At 43.0% G+C, this 17,796-nt stretch overlaps 2 protein-coding genes across 4 annotated transcripts; one reads left to right on the top strand and one right to left on the bottom strand.

The window, feature by feature from the left end:
- Positions 1-1,800: 1,800 nt before the first annotated feature.
- On the bottom strand, positions 1,801-2,556 carry H2AC25 (H2A clustered histone 25; the record flags this gene model as incomplete). The annotated part of the gene is made up of 1 exon (XM_082456754.1): positions 1,801-2,556. One exon carries the CDS (start codon positions 2,554-2,556, stop codon positions 1,927-1,929), a length of 630 nt encoding a protein of 209 aa, XP_082312880.1. The 3' UTR covers positions 1,801-1,926.
- A 77-nt stretch (positions 2,557-2,633) lies between these two features.
- Positions 2,634-15,911, top strand: H2BC26 (H2B clustered histone 26; the record flags this gene model as incomplete). 3 transcript variants are annotated; one of them, XM_082456755.1, is made up of 3 exons in its annotated part: positions 2,634-3,010; positions 3,680-3,771; positions 5,045-15,911. In XM_082456755.1, the coding sequence occupies 3 exons, from the start codon at positions 2,634-2,636 to the stop codon at positions 5,191-5,193; spliced, it is 618 nt and encodes a 205-aa protein (XP_082312881.1). In that variant the 3' UTR covers positions 5,194-15,911. The 3 variants fall into 3 exon arrangements, 2 of the variants coding, with proteins under 2 accessions (XP_082312881.1, XP_082312882.1); XR_014262194.1 differs by lacking the exon at positions 5,045-15,911 and having other exon boundaries at positions 2,634-3,543; positions 3,680-3,703; XM_082456756.1 differs by lacking the exon at positions 3,680-3,771.
- Positions 15,912-17,796: the final 1,885 nt, after the last annotated feature.

The following is a 17,796-nucleotide window of genomic DNA, read 5'->3' on the forward strand; positions in this document are numbered from 1 at the left end:
ATTGGCTGCATTGGGTCTTCCTTGCTGCCCGCGGGCTTTCTCTAGTTGCAGCGAGCAGGGGCTGCTCTTCATTGCCGTGTGTAGGCTTCTCATTGCTGTGGCTTCTCTTGTTGCGGAGCACAGGCTCTAGGTGCACGGGCTTCAGTAGTTGCAGCACGCAGGCTCAGTGGTTGTAGCACACGGGCTTAGTTGTCCCACGGCATGTGGGATCTTCCTGGACCCGGGCTTGAACCCGTGTCCCCTGCATTGGCAGGCGGATTCTTAACCACTGTGCCACCAGGGAGGTCCTCATGCCTCCATCTTAACACTTCACTTGAGGAATTGAAAATCTGGAGCTCCATGATGATACTTGGAAAACCCAAGCTCCCTGCTCCCGAGAATCCTTTCTTTCTTAAATACCGCTGAAGGAGTTGAAGATATACAATGACCTACATGAATATCAATGCAAAGATCAAATTTAAGCTAGAATTGAAGGCTGTCACTGGAAACATAATGTATACCTCTCTAGAAGGCTCTATAATCTCTTCCTTAATTCCTTGCAATTTGTTTCACTGAACTGGGTCCCACTGGGTAATGTGGGTCCTGCTATCTCTACCTACACTGCAGGGGAGTCTGGTGTTTTTTCCATCCACATTGATAGTTCCTATCAATTTTTGGTGAGAATAGTCTCAGTGCTAGGATATTTTCTAAAGACTAGCAGATACGTGGTTAGCTCCAGATAGTGTCTAGGGAGCCCTGGTTTGAGTACATGTAATTTTAGTAAGATAACTATTTATTGTATAATATTCCTAAATTATTTTACTGGCCTGTATTTATTGTTATAATAAAAAAATTAATGGAATCACTAAGGATAATGACAGCAGGAATAGACAACATTTACTGAGCTCTTATATTGTGTTAGGGATTTTTAAACAAGGGGATTAGTATAGATTAACTCATTTAATCCCTTCACCCCATGAACTAGGTGCCATTAACATTCTCATTTCTCAGTTGATTTTGCAGGAGCATCTCTGGGACACTACAACCCCTATTTATAACAGAATGTGGAATCCATGAAGTCATCTTCTGAAATATCCACATATATATTACTTAATCTGGTCCTAACAATGTTCACTTTAAATTTACTATATTCACAAACGTAATTTTCCTCATAAACTCAAGGTACAAATTATTTTATTGACTTTAGCGATCAGTTTAAGGGGATCTCTGATTAACGTTTGACCAACCCAAATTTAACAATTTAAATTCTTTTAAATAATTATTCTATTTACCATGAGATTTTCTTTAAAAACTTACACCTACTTTCGAAGTATAATTTGACATTTTCAAATGCTGACAAACCCTTCCCAAGACCTTAGAATTCCCGGTACATTATACAATTCTGATCGCATGTTCTCTAAAAAACTAAGTCATACATTCATACATTTTAAAATGGAAATGTTTACCTATCAGACCCTCAAATGGTAAAGTTTCTTTCAAGATTAAACACTTTCAATACCAGATCAATCTACCAGATTTTCCCTGGGATTAAAAAAACTACGTATTTGGTGTCTAAATCTCAGTGATGACACTTTCCGGAACCAAAGTAGCTTGTCACCAGTGATAACAAAGGCACCTTAAAGATGAGTGGGATTGAAACCCCATGAGCTTGGTGGTGGCAAAACTCAAAACGGCCGCGTGTCAGACGGCATTCCCCGCACAAAATTAACACGAGCCCACTGTGCCCCTAGGCGCACCCAAATCATGCCTCGGGGTCGGTTTCCCGCGAGCCCTGCCTTGCGCAGGTTCGCACAGGAACGCGCTCAGAAGGACACAGCCCTCGACCAGTGCGGCTCTTTTCTAGAAGATATGGGTGGCTCTGAAAAGAGCCTTTGGTGTCACGGGGCCCCCGGGGCGCACGGCCGTTGCCGGCCCGCCTCCGCGGCCTCACTTGCCCTTGGCCTTGTGGTGGCTCTCCGTCTTCTTGGGCAGCAACACGGCCTGGATGTTGGGCAGGACGCCGCCCTGCGCGATAGTCACGCGGCCCAACAGCTTGTTGAGCTCTTCGTCGTTGCGGATAGCCAACTGCAGGTGGCGCGGGATAATGCGAGTCTTCTTGTTGTCCCGCGCCGCGTTGCCCGCCAGCTCCAGGATCTCAGCCGTCAGGTACTCCAGCACGGCTGCTAGATACACAGGCGCACCAGCACCCACACGCTCAGAATAGTTACCTTTTCGGAGTAGCCGGTGCACTCGGCCCACAGGAAACTGCAGGCCCGCGCGCGACGAGCGCGACTTCGCTTTCGCGCGCGCCTTGCCTCCCTGTTTGCCTCGGCCGGACATCTCCCAATCAGGCGCAGAATAGAAAAGAAAGCCAAAAAACAGAACCCCAGGCAACGAAGCTGTAATACTCAGGGAGTCCTTATATATGGTCTTGAGGTAGTGGAGCCGGCGCCTCCCGATTGGGTAGCGACGGTGGCCAATCAGAAAGGGAAGACGCCATCCCCTAATTTGCATGCGCCTTTTCCAGTGATGACGTTGCGCTGCCCTTGATCCTATCAGAAACTGGAAGCTCTTCATTCCTCATTTGAATACAGGACGTATAAGTTGAGTTGCTGGAGGGGTATAGTTTTTTCGGTTTGGAAAGATCTGTCGTAATGCCTGATCCGTCTAAATCAGCTCCGGCACCCAAGAAGGGGTCTAAGAAGGCCGTCACGAAGGCGCAGAAAAAGGATGGCAAAAAGCGTAAGCGCAGTCGGAAGGAAAGTTATTCCATCTACGTGTACAAGGTGTTAAAGCAGGTGCATCCGGACACCGGTATTTCTTCCAAGGCTATGGGTATCATGAACTCGTTCGTCAACGACATCTTCGAGCGCATTGCTAGCGAGGCCTCTCGTTTGGCGCACTACAACAAGCGGTCTACTATCACGTCCCGGGAGGTGCAGACGGCCGTGCGCCTGCTGCTGCCTGGTGAGCTAGCCAAACACGCCGTGTCCGAAGGTACCAAAGCCGTCACGAAGTATACCAGCTCCAAGTGAGGCACGCCCCGGCTCCCGGGAACCCAAAGGCTCTTTTCAGAGCCACCCACAAGATCGAGAAAGGGTTTCGAACACGTGAAGGGTTGTTATGTAAACGCATCCGATGTGTGCTCCTTAGCGGTTCCTTGGTTACTGGGAGGATGGTCTTGTTCTCCCTGCTCCCTGTAGACGTGTGTGCGCGTATGTATGGGAGCGGAATGAGAGAATAACTGCTGCTTACGGAGGTCGGGTATGGAATGGCGACCTAAAATAACAATGTGGGAGGCAATCAGAGACCGGGTGTCCACCCTCGTCTTCGCTCAAGGTTATTAACGCTTCACTAAACAAAGTAGGAATCCTGAACTCAAGTGTCCTTAGTGTGTGGAGAGTGCCATTTCCGGGGCTTGCGGGCATCGACTCCATGTCTAGTTTTGTGTTCGTGTGGTGTGAGCCTGTGGGTGAGGAACGCAGGTCACCTGCCCCCAGTGGGACCTCGTGCCAGTCTCTCCACCTCCGTGTCCCTGATGGGTGAACCCGAAGGACGCACTTGGTGAGGCCCTGGGGGTTGTCGCGCGGCTCTGGCGGTGGCGCCTGACGCTGCATCCCCGCCTAGACCAGACACCTTTATCCTAAGACAATGAACATTTCCGGGCGGATGTTTGCATGTCTGCATCCTTCAATCGCAGGATATTTGACAACCGAAAGGAAAACGGAAGCGTGGTGGAACGCAGCGCTCCTTGCGCAGGAGCCGGATGTAAAAAGCCGACCCCTGCTGCAGGTAGCTTTAACGGGGGGTGGGGAGGAGGACAATTTAAGAGGAAAAAAAACGTTTTTCGAAGCAAATGTAGTTTTCACACTTCAGCCACGTTATTTTCTGTGACGCACTAGTGACGCAGAACTTTCCTTTTTCTCTGAATTCATGGCATTCGTTTGGAAAGTGTCATCTTAGTTCAAGGGAAAGCGCTTTGGCATGAAGAGTCTTCACTCTGAAGAAGACATCGCCTACCTTTTTTCTTGCCTTGTTTTTTCTCATTTTTGTAAGAAGGAGATTTCAAATAATCACTTCCTTTAGCCGTTTTGAGAATTAGATTGAAAAGTCGTGTCATCATCTCAGGCAAGGAACAGACGTTCCAGTTAAAGGCTAATAATAGTGTTTTTGTGAATTATCTCCAAGGGAAGCGGGTTGTATGCCTGGTCCGGCTGGGCGGGCGGAGCTGGGGAGGAAACGTCGCCACCCCCACCGAATGTCCTCAGCCACGGCGGCTGGAAGCCCATCGGCACCCCCCTCCCCGCCCCATTCATTTTCCTACGTGGGTCCACTCTAAAAGAATTTCTAAAACCCCACACGTTTTAAAGTTGGCGTCCAAAATATTTTATGGCTAGTTCAAATAGTTGCAAGGATGCAAATCCCAAGGTAGGACATTTTACAAAACAAAATGGTCTCACATCAATCTTTTAAAGGTATCTATTGAAATAGCAATTCGATACCATAACCATAGCAACTCATGAAATACACTATTAAATTACTCGTTAACACTGAGCGATTTTAGATAATTTTTTCACCTTGAACTCATATCTCCATTCAACTTCTGCCTCAGAATTTCATCCTAATGTAAGATATATATTTTTTTACACTGTTTTATCTATCTCCTTTCTCTACAAAAAAGGATATTGAAATTTAAAAACACTTGTAGGTGACCAGAAGTCAGTGTTTAAAAATCATCTGGACAGTACACAATTGTTTAAACATAAATAAATTTTGATAGGTATATGTAAAACCGAAAATAAAACTTAAGTGACACCTGCCTCATTTAAAGAGATGGATAGTGGTCCCGCCCTTCCTCCCTCTCCCTCGTTTCTGCCTCAATTAGTTTGTGCATCTATGGGCATGTATAGAATTATTATGGTTACAATGATAGCAGTGTGCAGCATCATTTCTTTTCCTTTGTTCTCTTTTATAGATACGAGCTCTGAAACAGTATTAACAAAAATAAATACCTCGAAATGGGAATTTTGTCACAGCAGTTTAACTCATTTCTTTGCCTTCCTAGTTGTAATACAGAAATTAAACAGTGGGGCTTCCCTGGTGGCAGAGTGGTTGGGAATCCGCCTGCCAGTGCTGGGGACAAGGGTTCGGACCCTGGTCCAGGAGGATCCCACATGCCGCGGAGCAACTCAGCCCGTGCACCACAACTACTGAGCCTGTGCTCTAGAGCCCGTGAGCCACAACTACTGAAACCTACGTGACAGCTGCTGAAGCCCGCGCCTTGAGCCCGCGCTCCACAACTGGAGAGGACACCGCAGGGTGAGGCCCGTGCACCTCAGCGAGGAGTGGCACCCCGCTCACCACAACAGGAGGGAGCCTGCATGCAGCAGCGAAGACCCAATGCAGCCAAAGAATAAATAAGTAAATAGATAAGTAAAATAAATCTATTAAAAAAAAATTAAACAGCGATCTGTCATCAACAAGTCCACACCTTTAATTTTCTCAGTAGATATCTGATTCATATTAAAAACTGCAAAATTCAGTCCTCCACTTTGAAATGGGGACCTGCTGACTGGGTCCAAGCCCCCAGCCTCCTACCAAAGTAGATTGGGAGTCAGTATCTTAATGAAAACTTCTAGTCACATGAAAGTAGTCTTACAGATTCACGTGATTCTTTACCTTAATGAGCTTAAACCATAGGTCTAATAAATGAAAACTGTCTCCAGCAGAGAATGTGATAGTGCTAGCAGTAGGCAAAAGCACTGCTTAGTACCAAAAATAAAAGAAGCAAAATGAAGATTTTACAATAATTTGCAAATACAATTCTTTAAAAAATAAAATTTTCTGCGAATAATGCAAAATATCAATTAATTTCTCAGTATTGTTGACTCCTTTGGCACACAGAATTATCTTGAAGTTAAAAACGGCTGCCTCTATTTGCTGAACAGTCCAGCAGAGGTTGTACACACAGCCTCAGGTGCAGACTGGGCTCGATTTGACCATCTCCTAGGAGGGGAATCTGTTAAGGAAGAGGCAAGGTGATACAGAGTCCCTGCTATTGAGATTTTATGATTGAAAAACCTGAGAGAAATTGTATACAGAAACCATGTCTATCATATTGTTACAACAAAGAAATACATGTTCTGTTAAGTTGAAAGTCAAACTAGGGCAGTTAACCAAATACTTGAGAATACATAGAGGCAAGGAGAACTAGGACTCAGCACAATGGAATCATTCTCTGGATCTGAAATAACCAAGGTAAATGCTTAAACTAAGGACCTGGAAGGAACTGGAGGAATTTTGCAGGTATACAATCTGAAATGTATCTAGGAGACTCCTTTTTCATATCAGAAATTTCAAGTCAAATTTGTTAATTATTACGGAGTAAAGAAAGTATTTTGGAGGGGAAAAAACTGTCCTTTTAATAAGAAATTACAAATGCAAAACAGTATTTACTGTATAGGAGGTTAAATATTGATTAATGAGTGGCAGGCCCTGGAAATGATGTGTGTGAGTCCCTGAGGGAGGAGTCAGACGGCCATTGTCCACCTGAGGGAACACAGCTGTGAATCCAAATCTCACATAGCATTTTGGCTCTTGGAGACTGGGTTGTTCTCTGAAGGTGTTCTTCATGGTTTGGGAGTCACCAGCACTATGAGATATTTTTTAGAGTGAGAACAGCATGGACCCAGTAAGGCCTTGCATACCTTAGTTGTTATTAAACGTGTTATGTATTTTGCATATGGTTAACTGAATTTTTTTTTAAAGTGCTACGTTTGTTTTATTGAAAAGCTTCTTAAAAGGAGCATAAAGGAGAAGTTACAACAGACATCACAGAATTACAAAGGATCATAAAAGATTACTGTGAACAATTACACACCAATAAAATGAAAAACCTAGAAGAAATGGATGAATTTCTAGAAATATACAATCTTCCAAGGCTGAGTCAGGAAGAAATAGAAAATATGAATAGACCAATCACCAGGATTGAAACTGAGTAAGTAAAAAAACAAACAAAGCCTCCCAACAAACAAAAGCCCAGGACCAGACATTTTCACAGGTGAATTCTACCAAACATTTAGAGAAGAGTTAGCACCTATCCTTTTCAAACTATCCCAAAAAATTACAGAGTAAGAAATGCTTCTGAACTCATTCTATGAGACCAGCATCACCCTGACACTAAAACCAAAGATATCACAACAAAAGAAAATTACAGGCCAATATCACTGATGAACATAGATGCAAAAATTCCCAACAAAATATTAACAAACTGAATTCAACAAGACATTAAAAAGATCATACACTATGATCAAGTGGGATTTATCCCAGAAATGAAAGGTTGCTTCAATGTCTGCAGATCAATCAATGTGATACACCATATTAACAAACTGAAGAATAAAAATCATATGATCATCTCAATAGATGCAGAAAAAGCTTTTGACAAAAGTCAGCATCCATTTATGATAAAAACTCCCAATAAAGTGTAGGTATAGAGGGAACATACCTCAACAGAATAAAGGCCACAAGCTCACAGCTAACAAACATCATACTCAGCAGTGAAAAGCTGAAAGCATTTCTTCTAAGATCAGGAACAAGACAAGGATGTCCACTCTCACCTTTTTTATTCAACATAGTATTGGAAGTTCTAGTGACAGCAATCAGATAAGAAAAACAAATGAAAGGAGTCCAAATTATAAAGGAAGAAGTAAAAATGTCACTGTTTGCAGATGACATGATACTATACATAGAAAATCCTAAAGACACCACTAAAAAAATTACTTGAACTCATCAATGAATTCAGTAAAGTTGCAAGACACAAAATTAATATATAGAAATCTGTTGCATTTCTATACACTAACAACAAACTAGCAGAAAAAGAAATTAAAAGAATCCCATTCACAATTGCCTCAAAAAGAATAAAATACCTGGAATAAATCTAACCAAGGAGGTAAAAGATCCGTACTTGGAAAACTATAAAACACTGATGACAGAAATTGAAGATGACACAAACATATGGAAAGATATACTGTGTTCATGGATTGGAAGAATTAATATTGTTAAAATGACCAGACTACCCAAGGCTATCTGCAGATTCAATGCAATCCCTATCAAAATACCAATGGCATTTTTTTCACAGGACTAGAATAAATAATTCTAAAATTTGTATAGAAAGTCAAAAGACCCAGAGAATCCAAAGCCCTGTTGAAAAAAAGAACAAAACTGGAGGTATCATACTCCTTGACTTCAGTTTATGGTACAAAGCTACAGTAATCAAAACAGCATGGTACTGGCACAAAAGCAGGCAGATAGGTCAATGGAACTGAATGAATAGAGAGCCCAGAAATGAACCCACAATTATATGGGCAATTAATCTGTGACAAAGGAGGCAAGAATATACATTGGGGAAAAGATATCTCACACCATAGACTAAAATAAATTCAAAATGGATTAAAGACTTAAATGGATTAAGACCTGACACCATAAAACATCTAGAAGAAAACACAGGTAGTACACTCTTTGACATCAGTCTTAGCAGTATTTTTTTGAATATGTCTCCTCGGGCAAGGGCAACAAAAGCAAAAATAAACAAATGGGACTACATCAAACTAAAAAGCTTTTGAACAGTGAAGGAAACTATCAACAAAATGAAAAGACTGCCTACTGAATGGGAGAAGATGTTTGTAAACAATATATCTGCAAGGGATTAATATCCAAAGTATACAAAAAACTCATACAACTCAACATAATCCCCCCCCAACAACCCAATTAAAAAATGGGCAGAGGGCTCTAGAGCCCGTAAGCCACAGCTACTGAAGCCTGCACGCCTAGAGCCTGTGCTCCGCAACAAGAGAAGCCACCGCAATGAGAAGCCCACGCACCGCAATGAAGAGTAGCCCCTGCTCGCCACAACTAGAGAAAGCCCATGTGCAGCAACAAAGACCCAACGCAGCCAAAAATGAAATAAACTAAGTAATTCAAAACAAAACAAAACAAGTTCTTACTGTATAGCACAGGGAACTATATTCAATATCCTGTGATAAACCCATAATGGAAAAGAATATGAAAAAGAATGTATATATATGTATAACTGAATCACTTTGCTGTATAGCAGAAATTAACACAATGCTGTAAATCAACTATACTTCAACAAATTAAAAAGAAAAAAGAAAAAAAAAAAAATGAGCAGAGGACCTGAATAGATGTTTTTCCAAAGAAGACATAAAGATGGCCAACAGGCACATGAAAAGATGCTCAACGTCACTAATCATCAGGGATATGCAAACTGAAACCACAATGAGATATCACCTCAAGCTGTCAGAATTGCTATTATCAAAAAGACAACAAATAACAAGTGTTGATGAGGCTGTAGAGAACAGGGAACCCTCGTACACTCTTGGTAGGAATATAAATTGGTGCAGCCACTATGGAAAATAGAATGGAGTTTCCTCAAAAAAATTTAAAATATCAATAGAACTGCCATGTAGTACAGCAATTCCACTTCTGGGTATTTGACCAAAGAAAACAAAAACATAAATTCAAAAACACCCTGATTTTCATTTCAGCCTTATTTACAACAGCCATGATATGGAGGCAACCTAAGTGCTCATCAGTAGATGAATGGATAAACAAGATGTGGTTTATATATACAATGGAGTATTAGCCATAAAAAAGAATGAAATCTTAATATTTGCAACAATATGGATGGACCTACAGGGTATTATGCTAAGTGAAATAAGTCAGACAGATAAAGACAAATACTGTATTTCACTTATATGTGGTATGTAAAAAACAAACCAAATGAACGAACATAACCAAATAGAAACAGAGTCATAGATACAGAGAACAAATAGGTGGTTTCCAGGGAGAAGGAGGGTTGGAGGAGGAGAGAAATAAGTGAGGGAGATTAAGAGGTACAAGCTCTTAGTTACAAAATAAATGAGTCACAGATATGAAATGTACAGCATGGGGAATATAGTCAGTCAATAATTATATAATATGTTTGTATACTGACAGATGACAACTAGATTATCATGGTGATCATTTTCAAATGTTTAGAAATATGGAATCACCATGTTGTGTACCAGGAATTAACATAGTGTTGTAGGTCAATTACACTTCAGAAACAAGCAAACAAGCTCATAGAAAAAGATCAGATTTGTGGTTACCAGAGGCAGGGGTGGGGAGGGGATGGGGAATTGGATGAAGGTAGTCAAAAGGTACAAACTTCCAGTTCCTTAAACGTGTACAATGCTGTATGTCAATTACACCTCAGTAAGACTGAGGAGAAAAAAGCTCTTAAACCGTTTATGAGGCATATATTAAAAAAGTATACACTTTTTTTCGGATAAAAGAATACCAATCTAGTTTGAAGGATTATAGCTGAGTATGAGGATCTAGACCAGTACCTGTCCTCCTGCCGTTTTGATATTTCAAACAGGAATAGCGTTAGTGCTAATAAGGAGCTGCTCAAACTCAGTGCTGCTTAAATGTTTCGAGCAAGAAGCTCATGATGCTTTGCCTTGCAAACGCGGGAAGGACGGCCCCAAAAGTCGCTGCCTGGTCTGTGTTACAACACCCAGAGCCTCACCCAGCGTCATGTCCAGCACACCGCAGCCTGACCCACGAGGGGGTATGGGTAGAGGGAGAGGTTGGCATTAAGCCTTCTTGGAGGTGATCCGTGCCCCTCACCCGCAGGTCTCTCGCCACACGCAGACAGAAAGGCCTGGACTGGGTTCAACGGCTCAAGCGTCAGGGCTACACCCTCTCAGGCTTCTGGCTGGGGGGCAAGACTAACACAGCAGGTCTCTTTTTGGTGAATATGCCATTAAGAAAAGAAGCTTAGCTTTACTTCAGGAGCGCACTCCATCTCTCCCATAATCCCAACTGAACAGCAGTTCACGAGCACAACAGGTGGCACACTCTTTTTCTAAGCACGGAGACGGCTATGAAAACAGCCTTTGCTTTCTGGAGCACAGTGGCCCGCCTCACTTGGAGCTGGTGTACTTAACAGTCTTGGTACTTTCTGGCACGGCACACTGCTCATGGGGCTGCAGCAGGTGTGCAACCCTCTGTGTCTCCCTGGACCTACAAGAGCGGTTGTAGCGCGCCAGGCAGCAGGCCTCGCTGAAGCGTGAGCTGTAAGGTGTCCTTGATCCACGAGTTCATGATACCCACGGCCTTGAAAGAGATATGTGTGTTGGGAAGCACCTGCTACAGCACCTTATAGGCGTAAATGGATTAGTTCTCCTTATGGCCGCGCTTATTCTTTCGGCCGTCCTAAGCCTCTCTGACTGCCTTCTACGAGCTCTCCTTGGGCTGCGCCTCTGGCACAAATGAGGCAGCGGACATCACTATTTATTTTCCCCATATTCAAATGAAGGCTCCAAATCTCTAGAATCGGATTGGACAGCCCGCCCCGCTCTGCCTGGTCCGCAAAGAATGTATGTAAATAGTAGATGCCGGCGCTTCTTTCCTATTGGACAATAACCCAACCAATCCGAAGGCGCGTCTGCTGTGCTCATGGAGTCAGGTTGAGCATTTTTGTTCAAACCCTTTGTTGTAACGGGAGAGGGGTCTTTGTTTAGTTGCCAGTCTGGACCTGGGCAAAAAAATGAAGAAGGTAATAAAAACCCGTTTTAATCCCGTGTCTCCAGTTTTTCTGGATGGGAGACAAACGCAAGGGGACATTTCTTCCTTAGCTAAAGAGCTAGGGATGGGAAGCTTGTGCTTATTCAGCAGAGGGGTATGGCAGCTTCCAAGTGCCATTCCAATCATTTATTTCCTATCATTTCCCCCCCCCAATGGCCAAGTTGATAATTCCTTTCAGAATTCAAGAGTAAATGCGAACAGTTCTTTAGGAAGTACAGAAAATAGTACTGAAAACATACTAAGGTATACTAAGGTACTTACATTGGAAGCAACAGGGCAGATTTTTAACTGGAGGGAGGAAATGAATGAGTTTCAAAGGAAACACTAGTCCTTCATATTGTTGGTATTGTTAATACTGACTAGACAAACCCGTTTGAAGTGACAGCTATATGCTAAGCGTTTGATATGTATGGTCTCATGTGGTCTCCTAATAACTCCAAGAGTAAGATACTATTATTGTTCTCTACTTACCTATCAGAATGTAGGTTATGGAACCGTTAAAGGATAAACTGAAGTATATTAAAATTTTAAAGAGTTTGAGCAAAAATCGATTAGAATTGGGCAGCATCCAGTCTAGCTAATAGAAAGGAGCTCAGAGGGGCTGTACAAAATGAAAGGCTTTTATAGCCAGAGGGAGCAGGAACAAGGAAAATACACTAGGCAAGAAAGCAGGTGTTACTCCAAGGTTACTTACCTGAAGGGGATGGCAGGGGTCTATGAGGCCGATTACCTAACAACTAGTGCTGATCAGGCGATTCCTATTGACCCGTTTAAGATATTATTTCTAGGAAATAAGTCAAGTCTTGGTTTGGTGATGGAGAGCTTAGCATAAGAGACTCCATTTGGGGCCTGTCTTGTTTTTAACTGAAGTCACCAGTCCCCAAGTTTACTCCTTATTAAATTAATTCTTGTATATGCAAATATGAATTCACATTTCTCACTTGTTTCAGCACAGGAATACCTGGGGAGCCCATTAGAAATGCAGACGCTTGGGCCCCACCCCAAATGTATTGAGTCCGAATCTGCATTTTAAACAGATTCCTATGCACATCATAGTTTTTGAAGCACGGTTGTGGAGGTCATTTCCTGGCAACTTTTTTTTTTTCCATCCAGAGCATTATCCAAACAGGCTAGGAAACTTAATGACACCCACAAAGACGAAGTGGCTCACTGCATTCAGAGAAGTTAGCAAGGTGCTTTCAAGATACCTACACAAGCATAAGTTTGAAGAAGCCCAAATGGGATCCTATTTGCCTTAGAAGGTTTGGGTGTGAAGAAAGTGGAGGAGAGATGCCAGGGGGCCACTCTTTAGATAGCCTGTGCTTAGCTCCCTACCTGGGGCTAATAATTTACCTTCTCTGCCCCTCTACTTCCTCATCTATAAAGTGAGGATATCAATGCCTACCTAATAGGATTGCTGTGAGTGAATGTGTGTCAGGCAGATGGCGAGGTGTGGGCATATATTTAGTGCTCAAGTTCTCCTGGCTCCATTTCATCCTTTCCTTCTCAGAAGAGACCCAGCCACAGCCGGGGCTGCCTCAGCTGAGCTCCCTCTGAGCCATGGGCAGCTCCATCACATAAATATGGAGCATAAGGCTTTCTCTTGCCCACTAAAACATGGACTAAGCTGTAATCACCAGGGCAAGAGATGTGTCTTTCACTTCTAAATCTCCAAGGTGGAACATAGAGCTTGGCACATAGCATAGACACAATCAGTGTTTGTTGAATGAATATGTGTTTATTGAATGAATAAGCCCTGTGAGCTGAGGCAGTGCCCCCTGCTTGCAAATCTGTCCTCTGAGGTCCATCGGACATCTTGAGATTGTGTGTCCCCTGAGCTGCTTTGGGTATGCTCAGTATTAACTATTTTATCTGTTTACCTTAAAAATATATAGTTGATTTAACAAACGTTTCTGGAGAGCTCATTATGATCTAGGTAACCACTTAATGAATACTTAGTTCAATTTAGTGCTCATAACATCCCTTCCACGTATACACTATAATTAACTTCATTTTGCAGATGGGTGACAAAAGGCAGAAAAAAATACGTCTCAAGTGAAACAGCTGATGAGGTGGGGAACTGGCCCTGGAAGTCAGGCCAGTGGTACCAAGCTCTGCACTAACCACACCTAGATATTTTTGGTTTTGGATATTGAATTTCATTTTGAAGAGAGAATAATACATATGATGTGATGTGTAGGGAAAAAAATATTATCAAAATCAAGATGCATTGCTCTGTGTTTAAATGTAAGTTTCTAGGGAAAAACACCAGTCAGATATCTTAAAATTTCTACTGCAGTAGAAAGCTGAAAGTACTGCAGATGAAATTTCACTCAATTCCACAATCTCCAAATCAATTTTTTAAAAATAGTCTTTGAATACAAGGCACCTTAATAACAACTGTGTGCTTCTGGATCATTTATTCAAACTGTTTTTGTAACCATTATTTTTTTATACCAGAGACTTAATGACCAATGTATATAAATGATTGGTCTCACCCTGACCCCCAGCACCATTAGAAGAGGTCTGAAGCTTGATCTTGCACAGGAGATACACTCAAAGCAAACACCTCTTTCCTTTCGCCTGTAGATCTAGTTGGCACAGACTTCTCTGACTGCAAGCTGCCTTTTATTCTTAAAACTCAGTTAAGGCTCATTGGTCGTAGTTATTGAAGCTGTTAACACGTCTGTAATGTTATGGAGAAAAGACTTTCCTTCCACCCTCTTGGGTTCAATAGATGGGTCTATGAAGTAAACTGACAACAAGCAGAGTAACAGGAGAAAAGTTATACAAATTTATTCATTTTTACATATTATGTGCATGGGGGCATTGCAGGGGAAAAAAAGTGAATACCCCAAAAAGCGATGAGATTTGAGACCTTATATACCATCTTAATAGGAAAAGGGGAGAAGTAGTCATCTTAGAGGAGAGTAAATGATATTAGGAAAGATGACTGGGCCCTTAGGAGACTAGACAGGAGATATGATATCAATAGTTTGTGACAAAGTCTGTCTGGGTGAGGCATTGACTTCTAGTCTCCTATCCTGTGATGAATCAATCTTCCTGTGCTGATGAAACTCTCAGGAGGGAATTAATGGCAGTTGAATTCATTTTGAAAAAACTTTTTAGGCAGATAAGGGGAGTTCAGAGAAAGTTTTTCCCGGCATTTGCTGTTTTTCAAGTGACTTCAGCCCAAAATACTCAATATGCCAAATGCGGCATATTTTGGGGTGGTATGTCCGGAACCCCTTCAGTAGCAAAAGTATTTATCCCAGGCATCTGGCATAGAAAATCTGTGACTTGAGGTTTGGGTAGGATATGATTTGGGTATTTTGCGGAACCAGCAACATGATTTCCAGGGCCCAGAGGAAAATGAAAATGTGGGTGCCTTGTCAAAAAACTATTAAGAATTTCAAGATGGACACAACAGAGCACTGAACCAAGCACAGAGTGCTTCTCAGGGCTGCTCTAGTGTCAGCCCAGGTCACTGGACCATGAAGCTGTCTCTGGATGGCCCTTGGCCTGCAGGCCATGCAGCAGTTTGTACAACCCACAGTCCCCTCACCTTGTCTGGTTGCTGCCAGCCCCTGGAAAGCTGGTCCTTGCACTGGGTCCTGGTGAGGTTTCTTGGCTTCCTTGCGGCATAGGAAGGCTTGGAAGAAAACTTGGCGTGGGATAGGAAATGAGCATTTCGTGGAAGGGGTTTGGGTAAGAAATTGTCTTTCCATGTAGGTGCTAAGGTTTGGAAACTGCTATCCTCCCACATAGAGGCTGGTTAATGCCAGGAAATCAGAACCAGAATCTCATGGAATGAATGTTTGTGTTCCCCCTGAATTCATATGTTGAATGAGAGTAGAGCCCCCATGAATGGGATTGGTGCCGTTTTGAAAGAGACAGGAAAGAGCTTTCTTCCCCTCATCTTCCACCTCCCATTCTCCTCCTCCTGTTTTCCTTCTCCTTCTGCCTCTTCGTCTCCCCATCCCCTTCCTCCTCCCCCACCCCTCCTTCTGCAATGTAGAAGATGGCCCTCACCAGAAACCACCCACACTGGCACCCTGATCTCTCTATTCCCAGCTTCCAGAACTATGAGAACTAAAAGTCTGTTGTTTAAGCAATCCCAGTCTATGGTATTCTATCATAGCAGCCCGAATAGACAAGGGACAGTCCTCTGGATCAAGAGCAACATTTTGTATTGACAGATGGAATACTACAGTGCAGGCTTGAGGTTTTCCAGAAATAAGGAAAGAAAGAGAGAAAGAAAGGAAGGAAGGAAGGAAGGAAGGAAGGAAGGAAGGAAGGAAGGAAGGAAGGAAGGAAGGAAGGAGGGAAAGGTGAAAAAGTGACTGAAGGAAGAAAAGAGAGGGAAGGAGTGGTGGTGGGGGGGGGGGAGAAGAAGGCAAAGAAAGAACAGAAAAAGAAAGAAAAACAAAGAAACAGGATCTCCAGCTTAACAACCAGGGACAGACAGTGCTTGGGCATAATAGCCTGGAAGAGTAATTTAAAAAGGAGTTTGGATGATTTTTAAAAACCCCAAAATAAACACTTTTTTCCCCCTTGTTATCATTTCTAGAGTACAGTGCCTAGATTCCATATATACATTGAATAAATTGTTGCATGCATGATGCCAAAATCTTGGCTCTCTGTGCACTGATGCCAAAAAGAAATATGGAGACAGTTTTGGAGGAATGAGAAAAATGGCTTTAATCTTTGCCTGGCAAAGGGGATAACACAGCAGGCTAGCACCTCAAGAACTGTGCCCCCCTCCCTGGGGAATAGGGAAAGGTTATATAGCCTGGGCGTCATGGTCTGGGGTAGGTGATAAGGCTCAAAGTAATGAAGGTCTTGCATTCCTTTTCTTCTGCAAATTCATGGCCAAAGCTGGCGTCAGGCGTCAGGCAGCAACCGGGTCTGGTGTCCCTGAAGTTATCGGCCCGTGACCTTCTTTCTGAAATGAAGAGTGCTACAAGGGAGTGTAGGGGGAGAAGAAATGCCAGGTGCAAAGGGAAATTCTTATGGAGTCAGAGAGTAATCAGCTTTGTGAAGACAAGACTAGCTACAAGTGTTTTTTTAGTAGTAACAGCTGAAGAATAACCAAGATTGCTTAACTCTTTCAGACCTGTGTATGTTGTTTCCCAGCCTGTTCATTGTTTCCTTATTTTCCTTGTTTATCAGAAAAGTCTCATTTCTATTTTTGCTGCAACAAAGTCCCCACTGCTAGTTCATTCCCTCCATATTAATGGAGGAAGGGAAACGGGCTTCGTTCTTGTTTTGTCCATTTGACAAACACCAGATCTTTGGCCCAGGGGCCCATCTGTTTCCTACTTCATGCATGAAATGAGCACGTTTTATCATCCTGGATTTTTGTGATGCACGAATGAAGCCATTCTTTTCTCCTAGGGGAATGTGCAGTAAGTTCCTCATTCAGGCAAGAAGTCAAATCACTTTAAAATTCTCACAAACAAGCATTTCATATAACTGAAACATTGCAATGGCAAACACATATATTTTCCCCCCCTCCCTCAATAGAATGCTGATTCTTTCCATATCGGAATTGTAACACTTGCTATATACAGAGCTTGCTGGGAGGGAGGGAGGAATCTGCCTGGAGACAGCACCCCGCAGGTACAGAAAAGACAACACGGAGGCTTATTGAAGAAGAGTTTTAATTCTTTAGGGTTGAGCGCTGCAAGAAAGTGAGTAGTTGAAATTACAGGGCGTGCCGTGGAGCTCTGCAGAGAAAAAGTAAACCTCACAGAATGCAAGATTGCGAAGAAGGAAAAGACGGTTTAGGCAGCCTTTGTCCTTCAGCACAGCTTCCAGCGGACACCCTGAGGACAAAAGCCATCCTCCTGCCACCACCGAGGGATGCCCCGCGTGGCAAAGGGCTGGGGATCCCAGTCTCCAATGCCTTGCCCTCCGATGCGCTGGCATCCAGGGCCCTTCCGGCCGCGCGCGCGCGCGCGCGCAGGACGCAAGATAGGCAGATGCTGGCCCGCATCCTGCGCAAGATAACTGAGTGGTCTTTTCCAAACACCCGTGTTGGCCAAATGACTTCTTTGCCCATTTTATTTCAGCAAATTAGAAAAGAGTAGGGCTGAAATCTAATCCCAGAGCCAGGTGTGAATGAAGGACAGGCGACCACAACTGCAGAAGTGAGATAGGACCGCG

Source organism: Balaenoptera physalus, assembly GCF_965194825.1.
Source record: "Balaenoptera physalus genome assembly, chromosome: 3".
Taxonomy (NCBI): Eukaryota; Metazoa; Chordata; class Mammalia; order Artiodactyla; family Balaenopteridae; genus Balaenoptera; species Balaenoptera physalus.